The 24,645-nt window shown below is 44.0% G+C and overlaps 1 protein-coding gene across 1 annotated transcript in view; it reads right to left on the bottom strand.

Annotated features, from left to right (window-relative positions):
* The window catches only part of ADGRB1 (adhesion G protein-coupled receptor B1), a 380,456-nt gene that overhangs the window by 91,468 nt on the left and 264,343 nt on the right, over window positions 1-24,645 (bottom strand). Inside the window, exon 18 of the mRNA XM_087958904.1 lies at window positions 16,903-17,098. Coding sequence (XP_087815030.1) covers window positions 16,903-17,098 — 196 coding nt within the window. The remainder of the gene's footprint in view (window positions 1-16,902; window positions 17,099-24,645) is intronic.

Below are 24,645 nucleotides of genomic sequence, written 5' to 3'. Positions count from 1 at the left end.
GGAACTGGCTGAATCCCACCACTGTATATTCAATAAGTGAATTTTGCCTTATTTTACGACCTTTCTTGCCACACAAGTGAATCACTGCTGGTGTTAAATTAGTAACTGTCATGCCCCTGTTGGAGACTGACTCCGAGGGAGAGGAGGAACAGCCAACAGAGCGTAGAGGTGCGGCTCCAGTTGTGGAGGAGGCTGGGGAAGGGCAGAGGCCGGCTGGGCAGTCAGAGGAAGAACCAGGCCCATCCCATCTTCATCCTAGGACACACAGGGAGGAACAGAGAAGGGAACAACATGGCTTATGGGAGAGGAAGCAGTCATGATCCCCCTCATTGGCTGCAGCTGGGGGGAATAGTATAAAGGAGAATCATTTAAAACACAGAGTTGCTAGAAGCAAATCGTGTTTTATTTCTGGCTAAGGTTTATCTTGGTTGGGGTTCTTCCAACGGACTGTGCCTTGTTATCTATTTGAAGTTTGTAATTAATTATCCTGGTCTGTCATGGAAATTCCTTCAGTGCGGTTTGTTTTGGTTTTTTTTTATTTCTCCGATATCTGTTCTTTGAGTTTGGACTGTAATTCTTTCTTTTGGAGACTATTTTGGAAAGAGTTTAATCTCCAACTGCAAACAATTGAACAGTGGGGCCAAGTTGGAGGCATGAAAGGAAATTTATTTACGTTTGGGAATTCATTACGTGTGTGCTGCTTCCCAGGTCATCACAGTAACATGGTCGATAAGTGAATCTGGCTTCCCCATTGACTTGGCTTGGTCCGAAGGTCACAAAAAAAGGATCTTGTGACCTTGGGACTCTGCAGCCATCATAAATATGAGTCAGTTGCAAGCATCCAAATTTTGATCATGTGACCACGGGGAGACTTCAATGGTCATTAAGTGTGAAAAATGGTCATAAGTCTCTTTTTTCAGTGCCGTTGTAACGTTGAATGGTCACTAAGTGAACTGTTGTAAGTCGAGGACAGCCTGTATTTGGAATGCAAAGTAAAAGCTTTTTTTTTTAAAAAAAGAAAAGAATTAGAAACAGAGATATCTACACAGGAGCAGATGTCTGAGGAACATATGTATATTATGAATGAACAAACGCTGAATGTGCAAAGAGGGAAAACAAACAGGAGTTCACAGGAGGATGAGATAAAGAAGAGAGGAGGAATGACCAGGTTCTTAGTCATCCAGGTCATGGTTGTCCCAAAGGTGCTTTTTTTTCAAGAGGCAACTGGATTTTCTGGATTTTCTTTGAAGACGTTTCACTTCTCATCCAAGTAGCTTCTTCAGCTCTAACAGCATGGCGGGGAATGGAAGGATTTATATTCTTTGCAAACAGTTGGTCATTTGCATCCTTTTAGAGGGTTGTTGAGGCCACTTGGAGGTTTATCTGTGTCCTCAGGATCACCTGAGAAGTGCAAATGGGTGTGGATCAGTTCCAAGAAGGCTCCACACCCGTTTGCACTACTCAGGTGATCCTGAGGAACACAGACAAACCTCCAAGTGGCCTCAATGATTTTCTAAAAGGATGCAAATGACCAGCTCTGTCTGCAAGGAATATAAATCCTTCTATTCCCCACCATCCAGTCAGAGCTGAAGAAGTTTCTCAGATGAGAAACGAAACGTCTTCAGAGAAAAACCAAGAAAGTCCAGTTGCCTCCTGAAAAAAAGCATGTTTGCAGGATGCTGTCCTCGGTCAGGAGGAGTGAAGAGGCCATCTTTTGAAGAAAGACTGGTTGCAAGGGAATTCTTCTGAGAGCAGATTGTTTGCCCTGGGGATAACTGAATGATTGCTTCCTACTGGGTAAGCAAAGACTGCAACAGGAATATAAGGCAACACACAAAAAGTTTGACACAAGAATCTAAGATGGAATTTGGGAGGAAGGAAGGAAAGAAGGAAGATAGGTAGATAGATAGATAGATAGATAGATAGATAGATAGATAGATAGATAGATAGATAGATAGATAGATAGATAGATAGATGATAGATAGATAGATAGAGATAGATAGATAGATAGATAGATAGATAGATAGATAGATAGATAGATAGATGATAGATAGATGATAGATGATAGATAGATGGATGCAAGGGAGGGAGGGAGGGAAAGACAGGAGGAAGGAAGGACGAAGGAAGAAAATATGTGAAAAAGAGGGAGGGAAGGAAATGTGTAGGAGGGAGAGAGAAAGATAGGATATAGGTGAGAAAGAGGGAAGGAAGGAAATATGTAGGAGGGAGGGAGGGAAAGAAGGAAGGAAGGGAGGGGGAGGGAGGGAGGGAGGGAGGGAGAGAGAGAGAGAGAGATGCCAAGATAGATAGATAGATAGATAGATAGATAGATATTAATAAATATGAGATAGATGATAGATAGATAGATAGATAGATAGATAGATAGATAGATAGATAGATAGATAGATAGATAGATAGATAGATAGATAGATAGATGTGAGGGAGGGAGGGAAGGATGGAAGGAAGGAAGAAAGGTAGGAAGAAAGGACCCTGCAGTTGTATGTTATATAACACAAAAGCAATGTGTTATTTATTTGTAGTTTGCATAGTCTTGCAGGAGTTTGATGGAAATCTTTGATGAAAACACTAGTGGCTACACTATTCACAGAGGAGCAGAAAGATTTACAAAATCAAATGAGAGACACTAGAACATCAGCTGGCAATGTTCACTTGGGAGTTAATGAAGCTGAACATGGTCAATCACAGGTCTTGGAATGTAAAAAAAAAAAGCAATGTTTGGAAATTAAAGTAATTTCAACAGAACCATGGCCAATAATAATAAAACAAAGAAAGTCAATCCAGAAACACAAGAGTTATGCAGTAATCTCAATGAAAGCATGGTCACAGTAATAAAAGTTACTGAATGAAACAATTAATACAGCTTTGAATTGCCCTATGGCGAGTTTTCCTAGACCTGCCAGCAAGAGTGCTCAAAGGCTAAGCAAAAACTTAAAAGCAGATCAACGTAGAGCAAAAGACACATCGAGGAGATGTAAGAATGCCAGAATGATGCTATTCTATTGCTCAGAACAATGGGTCATAACATAGCATGAAAGCAACAACAACAAAAAATAGACTTTTTTTCACACAAGTTCAAAAATAAAGGAAGTGGAAATAAGTAGCGTAAGAGCTGCTGAATGAAGACACTAAAATACAAATCCCAATAAACAACTATTCAACTCCTATTGGTTCTCCTATAAGAAGAGAGTATGTACTCCAAGACCATTGTGAAGATCAACACAAAGGAAAAACATTGAAAGTCCAAACTGACAGAAACATGGTAGGGAATTCTTCTTTACTTTGAATAGATTTAAATCCCAGACTCTTACTTTTTTAAAAGATATTTAATAGATTGTGGGAATGCTATCAACATAACGTATCATGATTTTAGTAAAACATATTCATTCATTCATTCAATAATTCATTCATTCATTCACTCACTCACTCACTCACTCATTCATTCACTCATTCACTCATTCACTCACTTACTTTATTCATTCATCCATTCATTCGTTCATTCAATTTATATAGCTGCCCATTGCACATACCTCACTCTGTACTGCTCACAATGAAACCAGATTAAAAACATCACCAAAAATCCCCAATAAGTAATATATACAGCAACTGAGATAAAAACCAACCAACACAATTAACCATGATATGGGTTAAACTACTCACTCTGTACCCCCAAGCTCTGAACCAGAATCAGTTTTAAGGTTTCATGGAACATCAGTAAGTTCTTTGACAAACTCAACCATGACATTCTAATTAGCAAGCTGCATTCTAATTAGTGACCACAGACAGAAATGGGGTTTATCAATAGTTCCTCATTAGACCAGAAAGAGTTTCTGGATGGAACGAAACAAGATATCATTCTTAACCAATCTTTTCCGTGAATTAATGACTTGTATGAATGACTTAACGACTTCTATAAAATGTTAAAGAAATTGCTGAATGGGAAGACAGAAATAAGAATTATTGAGATGAAACATTAATGTAATAATATGATAATCAATTATTGAGAATTACTGAGATAAATCAGAGCAGGTTCCGAGTAATATCATGAGGATTATCATGAACTAGAAGCTTGATCTGACAAAGTAGCAAAGTCAAGTCGCAGATGTTTAGCCTCAAGGAGAGAAGATGGACAAGGATATGAAAACACTACTTAAGACACCTGAGAGGATATCATGCAGAAGAAGATCAGGCCCCTAGAATACAAGATGCAGAAGAACAGATTGAAGTCTACCCAAGAGAAGGTTGAAAAAAAAATCATGTTGTTCCATAAACAAGAAAGAGATCCAAATGCCTATGTCATGTGAGAAGAAACATTATAAGAAATTGCAAGTTTTAGCTCCACGGTACTAAGATTGCTTTGTTTTCTGCTTCTTACCCTAACGATAAGAGTCATACCACCTAACTTCACGATAATCAATCACTAGGATGGTTCTCCACCAAGATTATTCATCAGTAGAACAAAAAAGTGTGTAAATAGCATCTTTTCCGCAGACATCTAGATTGAGTTTGGGGATGGTTGAGAAATGTCCAACCTTGGCATTTTAAGACTTGTAGACTTTAGCTCTTTAAGACTTGTGGACTTTAAGACTTGTGGACTTCATCTTGCAGAATTTAAGCTTTAAGACTTGTGGACTTCAGCTTGCAGGATTCCCTAGCCAGAATGGCAACTTTAAGACTTGTGGACTTTAGCTTACAGAATTTAAGCTTTAAGAATTGTTGACTTCAGCTTACAGAATTCCCCAGCCAGCATGTCAACTTTAAGAATTGTAGACTTCAGCTGGCTGGGGGTTGAATTCTGAGACTTGAAGTCCCCAAAACTTAAAATTGCCAAATTGGAAACTCTAGCTTACACCATGGGGCTGGGTGGTAGACTTAAATAATGTCTATGGAGATTCTCAGTCATCTACTGTAGGCCATGGTTGTCTCAAAGGTGCTTTTTCAAGAGGTAACTGGACTTTCTGTTTTTTCTTTGAAGACGTTTCGCTTCTCATCCAAGAAGCTTCTTTGGCTCTGACTGGATCCACCATGCAGAAAGTCCAATTTGAAATGTCTTCAAAGAAAAACCAGAAAGTCCAGTTGCCTCTTGAAAAAGCACCTTTGGGAGTTAAATAATGTCCTTCAGGTTCCGGTATGTGAGCATTGCTTAATGCCCCCAGAAGGAAGAATGTAGGCCAAAAGAGATCCCAGCTTGTGTTTATCCTGAGAAATTTCATGAACACCGAGTGCCAGCTCTCGATAAAATGTGGCATGATGTTACCCAAACAATGCACAGTGTATTTGCCTGTTATAAAAAGAGCATGAAAATGCACAAAGTAGGGTTACAACATGTCATACACAAATGGCAGCTTTGGGAAACCTTTTGCGGAGAGACGGAGCTGAGCTATTAACTAGAAATTTCACCTTTCATCTCAAACCAGCAACTGTTAAAAAAAAATGACATAAATAAAGAGGGCGAGCAGATGTCATTTCGATCTTCAACATCGGTGACTTCATGACATTCTTTCTCTTGCAGGATGCAGTACAAGAAGCCACAGATGGCGGAAGCATCTGACTAACTTTGTTGGACTCCGTAACTAAGTAAGATCAGAATAAGTGAATAATAGAGTTGGAAGGGACCTTGGAGGTCTTCTAGTCCAACCCCCTACTCAATCAGGAGACCCTATACCATTCCAGACAAATGGCGGTCTATTCTCTTCTTCAAAGCCTCCAGTGCTGGAGCATTCACACAACTTTTGGAGGTAAACAGGTTGGACTTAAGCGTAGTACACAAAATTATCTGCTACAATGTCCTACCAGTCAATGACTACTTTAGCTTCAACTGCAACAATATAAGAGCACACAACAGATACAAACTCAATGTTAACCGCTCCAAACTTGATTGCAGAAAGTACGACTTCAGCAACAGAGTGGTCAATGCCTGAAATGCACTCCCTGACTCTGTTGTTACATCCTCTAAACCCGCATTCCTTTAACCTTAAACTATCCACTATTGACTTCATTCCTAAGAGGTCTGCAAGGGGTTGTCCCCATTTATTAGTACCTATTTCCTGTATTCTTACACATGTTTATACTTATACCTGTTATCTTGTAAGCGGTTGACAAATCAGATAAATCAATAAAATAAAAATTTAATAAGAAAGGAAAGAAGGAAGGAAGGGGGAAGGAAGGAAGGGGAGAAAAAGGAAGGAGGGGAGGGGAGAGGGAAGGAAGAGGGGAAGGAAGGAAGGAAGGAAGGAAGGAAGGAAGGGGAAGGAAGGAAGGAAGAAAAGGAAGGAAGGAAGGGGGAAGGAAGGAAGGGGAGAAAAGCATGGAGGGAGGAGAGAAAAGGGAGGGGTGGAGAGGAAGGAAGGAAGGAAGGAAGGAAGGAAGGAAGGAAGGAAGGAAAGGAAGGGAGAGAGATATCCATTCCTAAGAGGTCTGTAAGGGGCATGCATAGGTGCACCATCGTGCCTACCATCCCTGTCCTATTGTCCCCATTTATTTGTACCTATTTCCTGTATTCTTATTCATGTTTATACTTATACCTGTTATCTTGTAAGTGATTGACAAATCAAATAAATAAACAAACAAACCGTTCCACTGATTAATTGTTCTCACTATCAGTAAATTCCTCCTTAGTTCTCGGTTTTTTAAGAAGAGACTGGACCACCATTTGTCTGAAATGGTATAGGGTCTTCTGCTTGAGCAGGGGGCTGGACTAGAAGACCTCTGAGGTCCCTTCCAATTCTGTTATTCTGTTACCTCCCTCTCTAATTTCCCTCATAATTATTTCTCCCCACCCCACCCCCTGCAAAAAAGCCCCTACCCCAATAAATGCCATTTTTGATTGGAGAACTACCAGGTGAGATTTCAAAACTCAGAAATAAACTGGTTGGTTGGTTGTTTTTCTTCTTCGCAGTTTGTTCACTGTGGGAGGAGAAGGGTGTGAACAGTCCAAAATCAGGAGGGGTCTGGTAGCAGCTTTTCTGACTAATAAATTTTATTCAGAGGCATCAGCTGTAGCTCACCAACACTTATGCCTTTTAATAAAAGTTGCCAATTAGAAAAAAAAAAAGTGCCACACGATTACTTCGGGCCATTTGTTCAAGAATTTCTAATTCAAGGAGGAAGAGAGGTTGCTTTGAAGCCTGGACTTATTATATTCAATTAATCAGCAATTAATAAAAGATATTTTAAGGAGGAAAAAAAAAACTTTGGATGTTTGGACCCAGGACCAATATTTGGGATGATAGGGGATTGAAGCCATGGTGAATTTTTTTTATGAGTTCGTTACAATAACAGTTTGTTAACAGAGGGGTTTTGCAATTTTAACTTTGTCTTTCTCTTATTACCGTTCCCAATTTTTATTACCGTTACATTTCTACATAATCAGCAAATGGCACGAAAGCAAACACGGGGCGTTCCCAGCATTCTGGGTGCTGTGGTGGAGTTGGGCTGGGTGCAGCCAAATTTCTAGCATATTCTCTTCAAAATGTGCTGGAGAAGCACAATTACAGAACTGGAAGTGGGCTACAGGCAGTCCTCGTTTAGCGACCGTGTCAGGGAATTGCGCAGCTTGTGTCCAAATGAAATCAGAGAGTCTGACATGACCTTGCGGTTAGACAGATAGATAGGTAGGTAGGTAGATAAGATAGATTGATTTTTGGGATGGGTGAATGATGGATATAGAGACAGACAGACAGACATGGTAAGTATGTAGGTGGATGGATGGATGGATGGATGGATAGATAGATAATTAGATTGCTTGTTTGCTTGCTTGCTTGATTGATTTTTGGGATGGATGGATGGATGGATGGATGGATGGATGGATGGATGGATGGATGGATGGATAGATAGATAGATGAGAGATGATAGATAGATAGATAGATAGATAGATAGATAGATAGATAGATAGATAGATAGATAGACAATTAGATTGCTTGCTTGCTTGCTTGCTTGCTTGATTGATTGATTGATTGATTGATTGATTTTTGGGATGGATGGATGGATATTTTTTGAAATAACCATCACAGCATTAGTATTTTTTATATTATTATTAACATGCTCTGATGCCAAGGAGTTTTACTCCCCCTCCCCAGCTGAAAAGAAATCTGTTCCAAAGGCAAAACACAAGCAGAGGAGAGGAGTTTCAGTTTCACAGCACCAAGCAGCTTTAATGCAGAACAGTTGAGCTAAGCTACGTCCAGGTTCCTTGCTGTCTCCTTGCTCACACAGCAAGTACTGTTTCAGTTTCCAAACTGCCCTCAACTCTCTGTCACACACTGACAGGATGCTAGCCAGATGAATATCATTGGATGCTGGTAGGCAGAGGCAGAATTCCCCCCCCCCTCTTATTTTCCTCCCCAAAAACTTATTTTCCTCCCCAAAAAAGCCTGACCACATAGTTCCATAGCAAAGCACGGGTATCGAGCTAGTGTATATATATATATATACATACACTAGCTCGATACCCGTGCTTTACTATATATATATATAAATACAAGTCAACCTTGACTTACAACCACAGTTGAGCCCAAAATGTATGTTGCTAAGTAAGATATTTGTTAAGTGACTTTTGCCCCATTTTTACGACCGTTCTTGCCACCGTTGTTAAGCGAATCACTGCAGTTGTTAAGTTAGGAACACAGTTGTTAAGTGAATCTGGCTTCCCCAAGGACTTTGCTTGTCAGAAGTTCTCAAAAAGGGGATCAATTCTGGCCTCCCGTTTTGCGACCTTCCAACTTTGCTTGTCACATGACCCTGGGACACTGCAACTGTCATAAGTACATGCCAGTTGCTAAGCTTCTGAATTTTGATCACGTGACCACAGGGACGCTGCAATGATCACAAGTGTGAAAAATGGTCTTAAGTCACTTTTTCCAGCTTTGTTGTAACTTTGAATGGGAGCTTCATCCCTGGAGGCTTTCAAGAAGAGACTGGACTGCCATCTGTCAGAAACAGTGTACGGTCCCCTGCTTGGGTGGTGGGCGGGAGTGGGTGGAGCTAGATGACCTACAAGGTCCCTTCCAACTCTGTTAACATTATTATTTTGTTATTCAGAAATTGTGGGAGCTTCATCCCTGGAGGCTTTCAAGAAGAGACTGGACTGCCATCTGTCAGAAACGGTGTAGTTTTGGGGCGAGAGGGGGTTGGACTAGATGACCTACAAGGTCCCTTCCAACTCTGTTAATCTGAAAGGTCACTAAACAAACTCTTGTAAGTCGAGGACTACCTGTACTCAGTAAGGTGGGCAATATGTTCGGTTTATGTTGAAGGCAGGTGCAGTTATTCATTAGTTCGATTTAGGCGTCACCCAACTCCTGACTGCCTCTGCGTGGCTCACAAAACAACGCAACAATTAAAATAACCATCTCCACAAAACAATCAACAGATGGCAAGGATTTAAACAAATGCCACACGCCCAGCAGGTCCTCCCACCATCCTTACTCAGAGCCTGGGAGAAGATCCAGATGTTGAAAATGCTTCAGAGCATGATCAGTTCTGGAACCAGTTCGACAAAAACTAGTCAAATCTTGTCTGTGAAGATGCTCCATCCTCCAAGTCAGGGTTGTCCCCAAGGTGCTTTTTTTTTCAAGAGACAATGGGGCTTTCTGGTTTTCTTCTTTGAAGACATTTTCACTTCTCATTCAAGAAGCTTCTTCAGCTCTGACCGGATGGTGGAGAACAGAAGGAGTTATACTCCTTGCAGACAGCTGGTCATTTGCATTCTTTTTAAAGAGTCGTTGAGGCCACTTGGAGTTTTATCTGTGTCCTCAGGGTCACTTGAGTAGTGCAAATGGGTGTTGGAGCCTTCTTGGAACTGTTCCACACCCATTTGTTGTACTCAGGTGACCCTGAGGACACAGACAAACCTCCAAGTGGCCTCAATGACTCGCTAAAAGAATGCAAATGACCAGATGTCTGCAAGGAGTATAAATCCTCCCATTCCCCACCATCCTGTCAGAGCTGAACAAACCAGAAAGTCCAGTCGCCTCTTGAAAAACAACAGTAAAATCTTGATTTAAAGTACACGTGGTCCTTGACTTACAACAGTTTATTTAGTGACCATTCAAAGTCACAGCATCATTGAAAAAAAGTGACCATTTTTCACACTTCCAACCACTGCAGCGTCCCCACAGTTACATGATCAAAATTCAGATGCTTGGCAACTGGCATGTACTTATGACTGTTGCAGTGTCCTGGAGTCATATGATTCCCTTTGGTTACCTTCTGAAGAGCAAAGTCAGTTGGGAAACCAGATCCGCTTAACAACCATTTGACTAACTTACCAAGAAAAGGGCATAAAACGGGGCAACACTCACTTAACAATCGTCTCACTTAACAATGGGGGTCATGCAATCCCCTTCTGACCAGCAAAGTCAATGGGGAAACAGAACCATTTAATGACTGGGTTAGTAACCTTAACCACTGAAATGGTTCACTTAACAACAGTGGCAACAAAAGGTCATCAAGCGAAACAAAATTCACGTCAGAATTTCGTTTAGGAAAATAAATTTTGGGCTCAACTGAACAGCACAGCAATTCAGGGCTGGAAGGGAGGTCATCTAGTCCAACCCCGTTTCCAGCAGGAGACATCTGGGTTATTTTGGTGCCTCACCCAGTCACAGGACTACCAAGCCACACCACTGTAGTCGTACGACGAGGACTACAATCCTCAACTTACAACTGTTCATTTACTGACCATTTGAAGTTACAAGCTTGGATGGCTGGAGGATTCTGGGAGTTGAAGTCCAGACCTCTTAAAGTCACCCGGGTTGAGACACATTGCTCTAGAACAGAGGTCTCCAACCTTGGCAAATGTAAGACTTGTGGACTTCAACTCCCAGAGTTCCTCAGCCAGCTTTGCTGGAGGATTCTGGGAGTTGAAATCCACAAGTCTTAACAGTTGCCAAGATTGGAGACCCCTGCTCTAGAACAACATTTCTTCCACACTTGGTATCTGCAGGGTTGAGGGTTACATTCTCCTGCTAGATGTCATAAGACCTAATACCTAAAGGTGACATTATCATTGGGGCCTCACCCTTTTCCAGGTGTGTAGTTTGTGGCCGGTGTCACCACACTTTGTCACCAGTGTGACAAATTCAGTGGTTTCTCCTACACTGGATCTTCTCTTTATCTAAAACAAGGATCTTCAAACTTGACAATGTTAAGACTTGTGGACTTCAACTCCCAGAATTCATGAGCTAACACGACTAGAGGAAGAATTCTGGGAGTTGAAGTCCCCAAGTTTTAAAGCTGTCAAGTTTGAAGACCCCCTGATCTAAAGAATGAGAAGATACCACGATACTCATCCATTTCTTCCTCATCAGCAGAACTCAACCCAGAAAATAGGACCATACAGGGAGAGTCCCCAATTTTTCACTGCCATTATATAAAAAAGATGTGGAAACTCTACAAAGAGTGCAGAGAACAGCAACCAGATGATGAGGGGACTGGAGGCTAAAACATACGATGAACTGGTTGCAGGAAGTGGGCCTGGCTAGTCTAGGGAAGAGAAGGACCAGGGGAGACAGGAGAGCAGCTTTCCAATCTTTGAGGGGCTGCCACAGAAAGGAAGGGGTCAAGCTATTTTCCAAAGCACCCAAAGACCAAACAAGGAATAATGGATGGAAACTGAACAAGGAGACATTCAACATGGAATTAAGGAGAAACTTCCTTACAGTGAGAACAATCAACCAGTGGAACAACTTGCCTCCAGAAGTTGTAAATGCTCCAACACTGGAAGTTTTTTTAAGAAGGGGTTGGACAACTAATCTTGCCTTCTGCAATCCGGCACATCTCACTGCAGATTAAACTGGACAGCCATTTGTCTAGAATGGGAAAAGTTCTTCTGATCAAGGCCGATCTAGAGATCGCGAAGGCAGACCCGGCATACGTGGCAGACAGAGAGGCATGGAAGCAATACTCAAGGACATTAGCGGACCTCGCCAGAGCGCGAGACAAACGCTGAAGAAAAAGAAGAAAGAAGAAGAAGGGAAAAGTTCTTCTGCTTAAGCAGCGGGTTGGACTAGAAGACATCTAAGGTCCCTTCTAAGTCTGTTATTCCTCCCGTTTCTGCCCAGAAACTTTTTAAACCAAATCTGCTACAGTCAAACCTGACTTGAAGGAGACCTAGCACAGACGAACCTTAATTGACCTGCAACAAACCAGCTTCAAACTGAACCTTGGTTCATTGCAACAAATCCTTGTTAAGAGAAGCCACACTTTGCCTCAGTTCAGGCAACACAACCAGCTGTGGTGTGTGTGTGTGTGTGTGTATACAAAAGAGACAGAGAAAGAAACTTCTCAACTTTGGGAAGCAAACAAAGAACAGAGGAACAATCTAAGCCAGGGGTCCCCAACCGCCGGTCCGCGGACCGGTACCGGCCAGCGGAACAAGCCTTACCGGGCCGCTGGTTGCTGGCGCCGCCATCTTTTTGGTAAAAAGTGCTTCCGGTGAGCTTTTCGGGTAGAAAGCTCACGGAAGCACTTTTCATCAAAGATGGCGCGCCACGCTGGTGAGCTTTTCCGGGTAGAAAGCCATTTCTGCCGAAAAAGCTCACGGAAGCGCTGCGCCCGCCATCTTTTTGATGAAAAAATGCTTCGGTGACATCACCGGAAGCACTTTTTCGTCAAAAGATGGTGGCGCCCAGTTGACGCTGCATACCGGGCATGCGCCCAGCTGATGCCGGAACCGGGCCGCGGCGTCGAAAAGGTTGGGGATCACTGATCTAAGCCATTAAACTGATCATGGGTTCTTCCTGCAACGATAAGCCAGGGTTTAGATGAACCCAAACAAAAAGAGAGAGGAAGAAATAAGGTTGAAGAAGGGGGAGCTGCAGCTTAAATTGTCCTCTCTTCAACTTAGGTGCCTGCTAGAAGTTTGGAGGCTTATAAAAAGTTGTGACTTCTTGGAGGACGTCAAACCTGCACTGTATATCGGACATTAACACAACTGAGCAGGTTCTGAGATATTTCTTGAGAAAGCTCCTCCACTCCTCCACTCCCAGTAGAATTCCCTGTGCCTCCAGGTTCAAAATTCTGGGCCTGGACAATCTGGAACTGCACTGCCTGCAGTCCAATCTGAGCATAGTTCACGAAATTGTCTGGTATAACATCTTGTCTGTCAACGACTACTTCACCTTCAACCACAATAATATATGGGCAAACAACTGATACAAACTCAAGGTAAACCGCTCCAAACTTGATGGCAGGAAATACGATTTCAGCAATGGAGTGGTCAATGCCTGGAATGCCCTACCTGACTCTGTTGTTACAACCTCAACCTCTCACAGCTTCAATCTCAAACTGCCTACTGTGGACACCTCACTTCATTCCTAAGAGGTCCTTAAAGGGGGCATGCAAAAGCGTACCAGCCATGGCCTACCATCCCTGTCTTACTGTTCCCATTTATCTGTATTTGCTTCCTTTGTTTATGTTTATGTTCATACCTATACTTGTTATCTTGTATATGTTTGACAAACAAACAAACAAAGAAAGAAACAAACATGGGGAAGACACGAAGAATGGAGGGCGGAAAGAACATTGATTTATGGTTATTGCTGAGTTGGTTCAGCTTTGAGGTCACTTGGGTCACGACCAACCAATGACCAAATTGGCAAAACTTTGATTACTTGGTAAGGCTCACCTGCCTTCCCACTTCCCCTCCAGAGGGATACAATCAAGATCAAGTGAGGTACTAATACCATTCTATTAAGCCTTAGTAAGACCACACCTAGAGTACTGCATCCACTTTTGGTCACCACATGATAAAAATAGATGTTGAGACTCTAGAAAGAGTACAGAGAAGAGCAACCAGGATGATTAGGGGTCTGGACTCTAAAACATACGATGAATGGTTGCAGGAACTGGGCTTGGCTAGTCTAGTGAAGAGAAGGACCAGAGGAGACATGAAAGCAGTCTTCCAATAGTTGAGGGGCTGCCCGAGAGAGGAAGGAGTCAAGCTGTTCTCCTAAGCACCTGAAGACTAGACAAGGAATTGATCAAGGAGAGATTTAACCTGGAAATAAGGAGAAATGTTCTGACAATGAGAACAATGAACCCATGGAACAGAAGTTTCCTTCAGAAATTGTCTTCAGAAGTTGTGGGAGCTTCATCACTGGAGGCTTTCACGAAGAGACCTGTCAGAAATAGTGTAGGGTCTCCTGCTTGGGAAGGGGGTTGGATTAGATGACCTACAAGGTCCCTTCCAACTCTGTAAATCTGTAAATCTCCAAGAAATGGGACAAGGGAGCAATTTGGTGGCTTGGATGTTGTGACGGTTCCTACTTTGGGTATCCTTAGAAGGACCCCATCCTGCCCACCATCCTTCCAGATCTTCCCCTGCCCCAATTCCAGAGGCTTCGGGCCTCCCTCCATCTTTGACAACCTTGCACTTTGAAAGCCACTTCAGTGCAGATGTTTCCATGGCAACTAGTGGACCAAATACATTAGTGTTTCTAATAATATACCTATCTCGGAAAAAAACCTGCCTTTTTCCAGGAAACCTCCTCTCGCCCATCCCTACCATCTTCTCTCTTTACCCTTCCTTGGCCAGGGAAGGAGAAGAGAGAGGAGAAGCTCAACCCAGAAGGGTGGAAAGCTGAGAGGGTGGAATGAAGACAGGGAAATTTTAACTTGACCCATCTGCCTTCCATTGAGGACCTGTCTACTGCACGAGTCAAAAAGAGGGCTGTGAAAATATTTACACACCCCTCACATCCCGGACATAAACTGTTTCAACTCCTTCCCTCAAAAAGACACTATAGACCACTGTACATCAGAACAACTAGACACAAGAACAGTTTTTTTTTCCCGAACACCATCACTGATGTGGATAACAATGTTTAAAGTTTTATTTTATGTTTTTTAAATTTGGAAACTTCATAAAATGTATTTTAAATAAAATAAACAAACAACTAGACACAAGAAGAGTTTTTTCCCCGAATGCCATCACTCTGCTAAACAAATAATTCCCTCAACACTGTCCAACTATTTACAAAGTCTGCATTACTATTACTATTAATGTTCTCATCACTCCTTATCACCCATCCCCTCCCAGTTGTGATTGTAGGACTGTAACTTTGTCTGTTGCATCCTTACGATCTATATTGACTGTTTCCTAGTATGATTTGATTGTTGATTGTACCCTATGACTATCATTAAGTGTTGTACTGATGATTCTTGACTCTTGACGAATGTATCTTTTCTTTTATGTACACTGAGAGCATCTGCACCAAGACAAATTCCTTGTGTGTCCAATCACACTTGGCCAATAAAGAATTCTATTCTTTCTTTCTTTCTTTTCTTTCTTTCTATCTACCTACCTACCTACTTATCTGATTGCTTGTTGTGCCCTATGACTATCATTAAGTGTTGTACCTGATGATTCTTGTGAATGTATCTTTTCTTTTATGTACACTGAGAGCATCTGCACCAAGACAAATTCCTTGTGTGTCCAATCACACTTGGCCAATAAAGAATTCTATTCTTTCTTTCTTTCTTTTCTTTCTTTCTATCTACCTACCTACCTACTTATCTGATTGCTTGTTGTGCCCTATGACTATCATTAAGTGTTGTACCTGATGATTCTTGACGAATGTATCTTTTCTTTTATGTACACTGAGAGCATCTGCACCAAGACAAATTCCTTGTGTGTCCAATCACACTTGGCCAATAAAGAATTCTATATATCTATAGCTACATAACACCAGTTTGCTAAACCAGAAACAAAGCTAACCTTGAAAAAAAAAAAAGACCAAACACACACAAAAGCAAAAATAAAAATACCCATATCTACAGTACATTCCTTCTGATTTTGACAGGGCCAATTTTAACCGTTCCATTTCCTCTGCCCCAACTTTCTAGCCAGCACCCCACCATTCCTGGAAAGACACATCTGGGCCAAAGCCACATCCACGCACCCTTTTATCCAAATAACCGGGGCATTTTTGTTCTTGGGGAGCCAGACCAAAGCTTGCACCCTTTCTCTGACTACGCCGCCACCACCACCACCAAATGTGGGTGTGAGAGAAGGATGTAGAAGGCAAGCAAGAACTTCGAGACCAAGCCACCACCTTTGGAGACCACCAAAAAGCCTCTCGGAGAGTTGGAGCCAAATCTGGAAGTTGAAGCTGGACACCGGCCAGCCGGTGGTGGAGAAAGGAGTTAAGCCGCCAGCGCTCCTTCCAAAGACCAACCACCTCCCATCCTTGATTGCTGCAAACCTCCAAAAGAGGCCTGGGGACCCGGCGAACTCTCCGAGCATCTCGGCACGGCTGACCCCATGGCAACCCCCTCCCCCCAAGCAAAGCCAGGTGCCCCCCCTCCTTGCCCCATCTCCAAGGAGGCCAGAATTTTACTGAGAATAGAGGGGTCAAAAGACAGGAAAAGAAAAAGAGGGTGATATTTTAATGCAGTCACAATGCCCAGCGATTATTCAGGTCAACCGGTTCTCAAAAGAGAGCAAAGGAAGGAGGCGGCCTCTCCTACAGAACACACCTCGCAAATGTGCAAGATTGTGCAACGGCCGATGCACAGCTCAGAGATGTGCAAAGGCTAAAGAGAAAGAGAGAAGAGATGCTGCTTTCCTCTAGCTGGGCATGCATGCAGCCACCATCTCCCCCAACGCGCTAATCTTTGCAATGCACCCACCAAGAGAGAGACACACACATAGATACACACACACACACCCCAACTCTGCCACACGCAGGCGTGCACCGAGTAAGCTGGAAATGTCACAGGCTGGACTGTGGGGTTTCTTTTCCCCCTCCCTTCCTCCCTCCCTTCCTTCCTTCTTTTCTTTCTTTCCCCCTCCACCTTTTGGGCAGAAGCCAAAGGTTTGTCTCCCGCTCTGGCTGGCTGGCTGGCTGGCTGGCAGAGATGCTCTTTTTGGCAGGGACTTACCATGTCAGCAGCGATCTGGGCTAAGATGGCGAAGGTAGAGATCCGGTCACAGAAGCATTTGGTTCGGAAAGGATCGATGAGGACCGTTCGGCAGCCTTTCCAGGACCAGGCGCCAAGCTGAGATGGAGAGAAGGAGGAAGAAGAGGAGGAGGAGGAGGAGGAGGAGGCGGTGGCGATGGAAGAGGAGGAGGAGGGTCTGTGAAAGGAGGGAGGAGGGGGAAGCGAGTGCAAAGGGGGAGAGAGACACAGAGAGAGAGAGAGAGAGAGAAAGAAAGAGATGGGCACACATGGGGAGGGGAGAAATGAGAGAGAGAAAGAGAGAAAGGGGACAAGAGGGGAAGAGAAAACAAGCATCACCAACACATTGCTGAAGGAAATACCACAACCACAGTCAGCCTCTCGCCTCCCTCCCTCTGGTGCTCATGGTGTATGTCTCCCCCCATCACAAGGTGGCAAGGAATGCAAACAGAGGCAAGACAGCCCTCCACCCACCGCCAAAGTGAGTTTAAATCTACACTCCTGCCCTGCTTCTCCTGCTGCCCAGCCAGGAGTTTGCACCTCAAAGGCCCTCACTCAGGTCTCGGGCCACCCCCACATCTCCCCTTCCAGCCTGGGTGTTTCCTTTTAGAGAGGAGACCACCAGGAGATCTCTGGAAGTCAAGAAAAGCAGCGGGAGCCCCTTTAGGATGCAAGCTGGACTCGGAGTTGGCTTTTGGAGGCTTCCGCTTCACATTGAAGGGTCCTGCACATCTCCTAGCCATCATCGGCGCACAACTATGCACCCGCACAAAAGCCCAGAACCAGCACTACCCACCTGGCTGCTTGGGGCTCAACGCACCTGAGTGTGAGCAACACAATTTCCCCAGCTGCGAGTCCCTCACCAACGTTGCTTTCCCTCTCTCCTCCTTCTCTCCGAAGGCTGCTCACTTTCAGCCACCAACTTGCACACTCTTTTCTCCTTGTGGCACTTATCACCTCCAGCCCACACCCCCCACACACACACCCTGCCTCTTGGCGTGACACATCACCCTCTGTCACAAACCATGACTCTCCAGCGTGCAGCAAATCCACTTCAATGTCCACGTGGCATGGCTTCCCACGCTCTCTCGCTCTCTCTCACACACACAGATAAACAGCTGTTTCCACACCTACCATCGTTCCGTATTTGGAGGGCCGTTTCACACCCGGCAGGTGTGGGGGAGAAAAAATGGACTTGTGGCTGGATGGATACACACCTCAGCATGCTGCCGAGGACTGTGTAAAGCAAGCCACGGGTTCCACTGAACAGGTGTGCCACGTATCCTGTTCACACCTTCCAGTCTCAAATGCACACCACTTTCCAGCAGGTCAGAAATGGTGTAGGGTCTCCTGCTTAGGTGGGGGGGTTGGACTAGATCAGTGGTCACCAACCAGTGGGCTGGGGACCACGGGTGGTCTATGAGAAAATTTTGGTGGTCCACAGAGAAATGTCACCCCCAAAGCAATTAATCCAGGTTGTGTGGGAACACAAGGCTGTGCCACCCACATGACCTGCAGGAACAAAGACTTGCATCGCTTGCATTGTGAACAACGCGAGGTAGTGAGGGGAGGGGGGAAAGGGCGGAGGTGGAGAACTTGCTCCACTCGCCCCACGTGCCTCGCCTGGCCACCGGGATGCTTCTTTCCGTTTCTTCCTTCTTCTGCTTTTGGCTGCACGCAAGGAAAGCAGCAGAAGTCTTTCTTTCTCTCCCCCAAACTCTGCCAGAAATGAGTCTTTGGGACCCTGCAAGGCCTCCTGCTCCAAGAGGCTGCGCCGGCACAAAAGACCCATTTCTGGCAGAGTTTGGGGGAGAGAAAGAAAGACTTCTGCTGCTTTCCTTGCATGCAGCCAAAAGTCTCTCTCTCTCTCTCTCTCTCTCTCTCCCCCTGAGAATGGAGCTGGAGACGGTATCCTGTGGTCCCAAATAAAGAATGATCGATCGGTAGGAAAAATGGGGTGGGGAATTTTCCTGCAGACTTTTTTGCGGATTTTCCCAGGGTCTCTGCTGTTTTCTGCAGAGACCCTGGGAAAATCCACCCCAAAATTCATATTAGTGGTCAGCGTCCAAAAGGTTGGCAACCCCTGGACTAGATGACCCTTCCAACTCGGATTATCTGTAAATCTGTAAAATGTCATTTGACAGGGCGTGTTTGGATGGGAGGGGGTCTCGCTGGAGGTCTACAGGCAAGTCCTCGACTTACAACAGTTCATTTACTTACCGTTTGAAGTTTACAATGGCATGGAAAAAATGGGACCGACGACCATTTTTCACACTTACAACCGTGGCAGCCTCCCCCACAGTCACGCAATCAAAAATTCAGATGCTTGGGCCACTGACTCGCATTTACGACGGTCTCATCGTCCCGCATGTCTGTGGGGATGTCACATGATCCCCTTTTGCGACCGTCTGACCAGCCAAGTCCATGGGGAAAGCTGGATTCCCTTAACAACTGGGTGACTAACTGCACAACTGCAACAATTCACTTAACGATGGCATCAAGAAAGGTCGTAAAACAGGGCAAAGCACACTTCACAAAAGTCTCACTCAGGAAGTAGAAATTTTTTGGGCTCAATTGCTGTTGTAAGTCAAGGACTACCCACACAACCATTCAGATGTCTAAGACAATGGAGAAAGGCTTCAGGCTGGATGGAAGTCCCTCTCGGTATTATATTTCCCTGACAAAATAACTCTATATTCATGAGTATATTCATGAATTGGAATAGAGCATGGTAACAAGGTCAGCCAACGAACAGGCATAGCAACTAAGTCAGCCAATGAGAACTGTTTGGAAACTGAAACTAGAAGTAGCCTAGGTATGGCTCTATATTAAGCTCTGAAGCTATGTTACACTTTGAGTCTGTCTATTGAAAATGAAACTGCTTCTCTCCTCTTGCTTTCTGGATGAACTAAAGTAAAAGAGAAACTAACTTGCTTGCTTGCTGAAGACTGGGGTTCTGCTCTGAACTTGCAACATGTTTCTGTCTGAGTTTGCTCCACGTTGGAGAAATTTACGACTGGTTTGTAAAATCTACTTATTATGTTTATAAAGATGTTAAACGAAGCATCAACATTTGTATTTATTTTTCTGGCGCCGAATTAGTGCTGCAAAACTCTGAACAAACTCCCCTCAAACTCCATTTTATTTTATTTTAAAAATTATCCATTGCTTTGCTAAATCTTCCTCTTCCTCCTTCTCATCGCATATATCGTTCTGTTTCTGCATCTTCTCTCCAAATAACGTCATTTAATACAAGCGCTTCCACACAGGTAATCTTTGATTTAGGATCACAACTGAGCCCAACATTTCCATCCTTAAGTGAGACTTGTCCCATTTTATGACCTCTCTCACCTCAGTTGTTAAGTGTATCACCGTGGTTGATCGGTTTGTTATTCAGTTGTTAACTGAATCGGGTTTCCCTCCCTTGACTTTGCTCGTCCGAAGGTTGTAAAAAAGGAATCCCGTGACCCCGAGGACACTGTGGCCGTCATAAATATGAGACGGTTGCCAAGCATTCCCAATTTTGATCACATGATCACGTGGGGATGCTGCAATGGTCGTAACAGAGGAAAATGGTCATAAGTCAATTTTTTTTCAGTGCTGTTGTAACTAAACGGTCACTAAACGAACTGTTGTAGTTCGAGGACTTCCTGAATGCAGGTAGTCCTCGACTTATAACAGTTCATTTAGTGATCCTTCAAAGTTAGAACAGCACTGAAAAACATATCCCAAAGGTGCTTTTTTCGGGAGGCAACAAGACTTTGTAGGGGTTTTTTTTTTAAGAGGTTTCGCTTCTCATCCAAGAAGCTTCTTCAGCTCTGACAGGATGGTGGGGAATGGAAGGATTGATATTCCTTGTGGACAAAGCTGGTGATTTGCATCTTTTTAGAGGGTCGTTGACGCCACTTGGAGGTTTGTCTGTGTCCTCAGGGTCATCTGAGTAATGTGAATGGGTGTGGAACAGTTCCAAGAAGGCTCCACACCCATTTGCACCACTCAAGTGACCCTGAGGACACAGGTAAAGCTCCAGGTGGCCTCAATGACTCACTAAAAGGATGCAAATGACCAGCTGTCTGCAAGGAGCATAAATCCTTCCAATCCCCACCATCCATTCAGAGCTGAAGAAGCTTCTTGGATGAGAAGCGAAACGTCTTCAAAAGAAAAAAAAACAACAAGAAAATTCTAGTTGCCTCTTGAAAAAAAACCCACCTTTGGGACAACCAGGACCTGGATGACTGAGAATCTCTACAGACTTTCAGCCTTGAAAAAAATGACTTATGACTATTTTTCACACTTACGATGTGATCAAAATTCAAACGCTTGGCAACTGGCATGTACTGATGACTGTTGCAATCTCCTGGAATCATGCCATCCCCTTTTTACAAAGTCAGTGGGAAAGCCAAATTCACTTAACACTTAACAACTGTTTTTTCAACAACTATTAAGTGATTCGTTAAACAACTGTTTCAAGAGGTCATAAAACGGAGCACATAACAAATGTCTCACTTAGAAATAGAAATGGTGGGATCCATTGTAGTCATAATACGATTTGAACTGAAGAAACTTCTTAGATAATAAGCGAAACATTTTCAAAGAAAAAAAAATTATATATACACTGCTCAAAAAAATAAAGGGAACACAAAAATAAGACATCCTAGATCTGAAGGGATGAAATATTCTTATTAAATACTTTGTTCATTACATAGCTGAATGTGCTGACAACAAAATCACACAAAAATGATCAATGGAAATCAAATTTAGCAACCCATGGAGGTCTGGATTTGGAGTTACACTCAACATTAAAGTGGAAAAAAACACTACAGGCTGATCCAACTTTGATGTAATGTCCTGAAAACAAGTCAAAACGAGGCTCAGTTGTGTGTGTGGCCTCCACGTGCCTGTATGACCTCCCTACAACGCCTGGGCATGCTCCTGATGAGGTGGCAGATGGTCTCCTGAGGGATCTCCTCCCACACCTGGACTAAAGCATCCCCCAACTCCTGGACAGTCTGTGGTGCAACGTGGCATTGGTGGATGGAGCGAGACATGATGTCCCAGATGTGCTCAATTGGATTCAGGTCTGGGGAACAGGCGGGCCAGTCCATAGCATCAGTGCCTTCATCTTGCAGGAACTGCTGACACACTCCAGCCACATGAGGTCTAGCATTGTCTGGCATTAGGAGGAACCCAGGGCCAACCGCACCAGCATATGGTCTCACAAGGGGTCTGAGGATCTCATCTCGGTACCTAGTGGCAGTCAGGCTACCTCTGACGAGCACATGGAGGGCTGTGCAGCCCCCTAAACCACACCATTACTGACCCACTGCCAAACCGGTCATGTTGGAGGATATTGCAGGCAGCAGAACATTCTCCACGGCATCTCCAGACCCTGTCGTATCTGTCACACATGCTCAGTGTGAACCTGCTTTCATCTGTGAAGAGCACAGGGCACCAGTGGAGAATTTGCCAATCTTGGTGTTCTCTGGCAAATGCCAAACCTCCTGCATAGTGTTGGGCTGTAAGCACAACCCCTACCTGTGGACGTCGGGCCCTCATACCACCCTCATGGAGTCTGTTTCTGACCGTTTGAGCAGCCACATGCACATTGGTAGCCCGCTGGAGGTCGTTTTGCAGGGCTCTGGCAGTGCTCCTCCTGTCCCTCCTTGCACAAAGGCGGAGGTAGTGGTCCTGATGCTGGGTTGTTGCCCTCCTACGGCCTCCTCCACATCTCCTGATGTACTGGCCTGTCTCCTGGTAGTGCCTCCGTGCTCTGGACACTACGCTGACAGACACAGCAAACCTTCTTGCCACAGCTCCCATTGATGTGCCATCCTGGATGAGCTGCACTACCTGAGCCACTTGTGTGGGCTGTAGACTCCGTCTCATGCTACCACTAGAGTGAAAACACCACCAGCATTCAAAAGTGACCAAACCATCAGCCAGAAAGCGTAGGAACTGAGAAATGGTCTGTGGTCACCACCTGCAGAACCACTCCTTTATTGGGGATGTCTTGCTAACTGCCTATGCTTTCCACCTGTTGTCTATTCCATTTGCACAACAGCATGTGAAATTGATTGTCAATCAGTGTTGCTACCTAAGTGGACAGTTTGATTTCACAGAAGTGTGATTGACTTGGAGTTACATTGTGTTGTTAACGTTGCTACAACTTTAAAAGCACAACTATAATGATGTGGGAAAATATTTTATTTTATGTATCTATCTATCTATCTATCTATCTATCTATCTATCTATCTATCTATCTATCTATCTATCTATCTATCTATCTATCTATCTTGTGGACCAACTGAACACATGAAAACAGCTGAGTGACTGTGAACCAGTCCTTCTCTCTCAACCCAACCTACCTCAAAGGGTTGTTGTAGCGGGAAAAATAGAAAGAAGAGGAATATCGGACATATTCACTATTCTAAGATATTTGTTAAAATAATAAAGGCAGGACACAAGCAAGCAAGCAAGCAAGCAAACAAATAAAAATAAGTGGAATCAGCACCATTTGAATATCAAAGGATGCAAAGAATGAAGGCTGTGACCCCAAGACTAACCTGATTGATCATTACTCAAAACAGTGAAATGAAACCCAAAGGGGCTTTTTCCAAAAGTTGACTAGACTTTCTTTGTTTTTCCTTGAAGATGTTGCGCTCCTCATCCAAGAAGCTTCTTCAGTTCTGCCTGAACGGTGGACAATGGAAGCATTTAAGTTCCTTGCAGTCATCTGGTCATTTGCACTTTCCCTGAGAGTCATTGAGGCCACTTGGAGGTTTATCCGTGCCCTCAGGGTCACCTGAATAGTGCAAAGGGGTGTGGAATCTTCTTGGAAATGCTGAAGAACAACCACTTCACCAATGCATGGCACAATGCAAGAGAACAAACCCACCTGGTCAAAATTCAGAAGTCCATCTGCATTTAAAAGAAAATGGCCACTCTTTTGAAGACAATAAAGTCCACATTTTGGACAAAGAGGACTGCTGGTTTGAAAGAGGGGTCAGAGAGGCCATCTATGTCAAAATAGAAGAGGGATGGATATGACACCACCTATCTTGTATCTACAACAGAGTCCTTTCAGCAGTCCAAAGATGGAGACTCACTCTGAGGGAGAGGAGGAACAGCCGACAAAGAGTGGAAGTGTGGCTCCGGAGGTTGTGGAGGAGGCTGGCGAAGGGCAGAGGCCAGCTGCACAGTCAGAGGAGGACCCAGTCCCATCCTCTATCCATCCTAGGGCATGCAGGGAGGAGAGGATAAGGGAGAGACGTGGTCGATTTGGGAGGAGAGGGCCTTGATCCTCTTCATGGGCTGCAGCTGTGAGAACTGAATAAGAGGTCGGACATGTGTACAGGCGAACACTGGAAACAAAGCGTGGGAATATCTCTAGTTTATGGTTCCTCTCTGAGTTTGGTGTCCTTCCCAGTGTGTGTTATTTGTGAACGTCCTCCAGTCCTTATCTTGCCTGGTTTGTGTGGCTTTTTTCCTTCTTCTTGTAACTGTTTGTGTGGGAGTTTTTTGTCTTCCGTCAAGAATATTCGGAGCTTGGAAGCAAAGTGAAGGAATAAAAGGGGCTTCGCCTGTTTTCTGTGACTGTGTTTGTTTTGTTTCCCACCTTTGGTCATCACACAAGAAGGTTCCATACCGATTTGCACTATCCAAGTGACTACAAGGGAGGGCACCAATAGTGGCCTCAACAACTCTCTAAAAAGCATGCAAATGACC

This window comes from Notechis scutatus, chromosome 3 (genome assembly GCF_049901735.1).
Source record: "Notechis scutatus isolate UNSWTSFEM ecotype Mainland chromosome 3, rNotScu1.2, whole genome shotgun sequence".
Lineage (NCBI taxonomy): Eukaryota > Metazoa > Chordata > Lepidosauria > Squamata > Elapidae > Notechis > Notechis scutatus.
The sequence above is the reverse complement of the archived record's forward strand: the minus strand, read 5'-3'. Positions and strand labels throughout refer to the sequence as shown.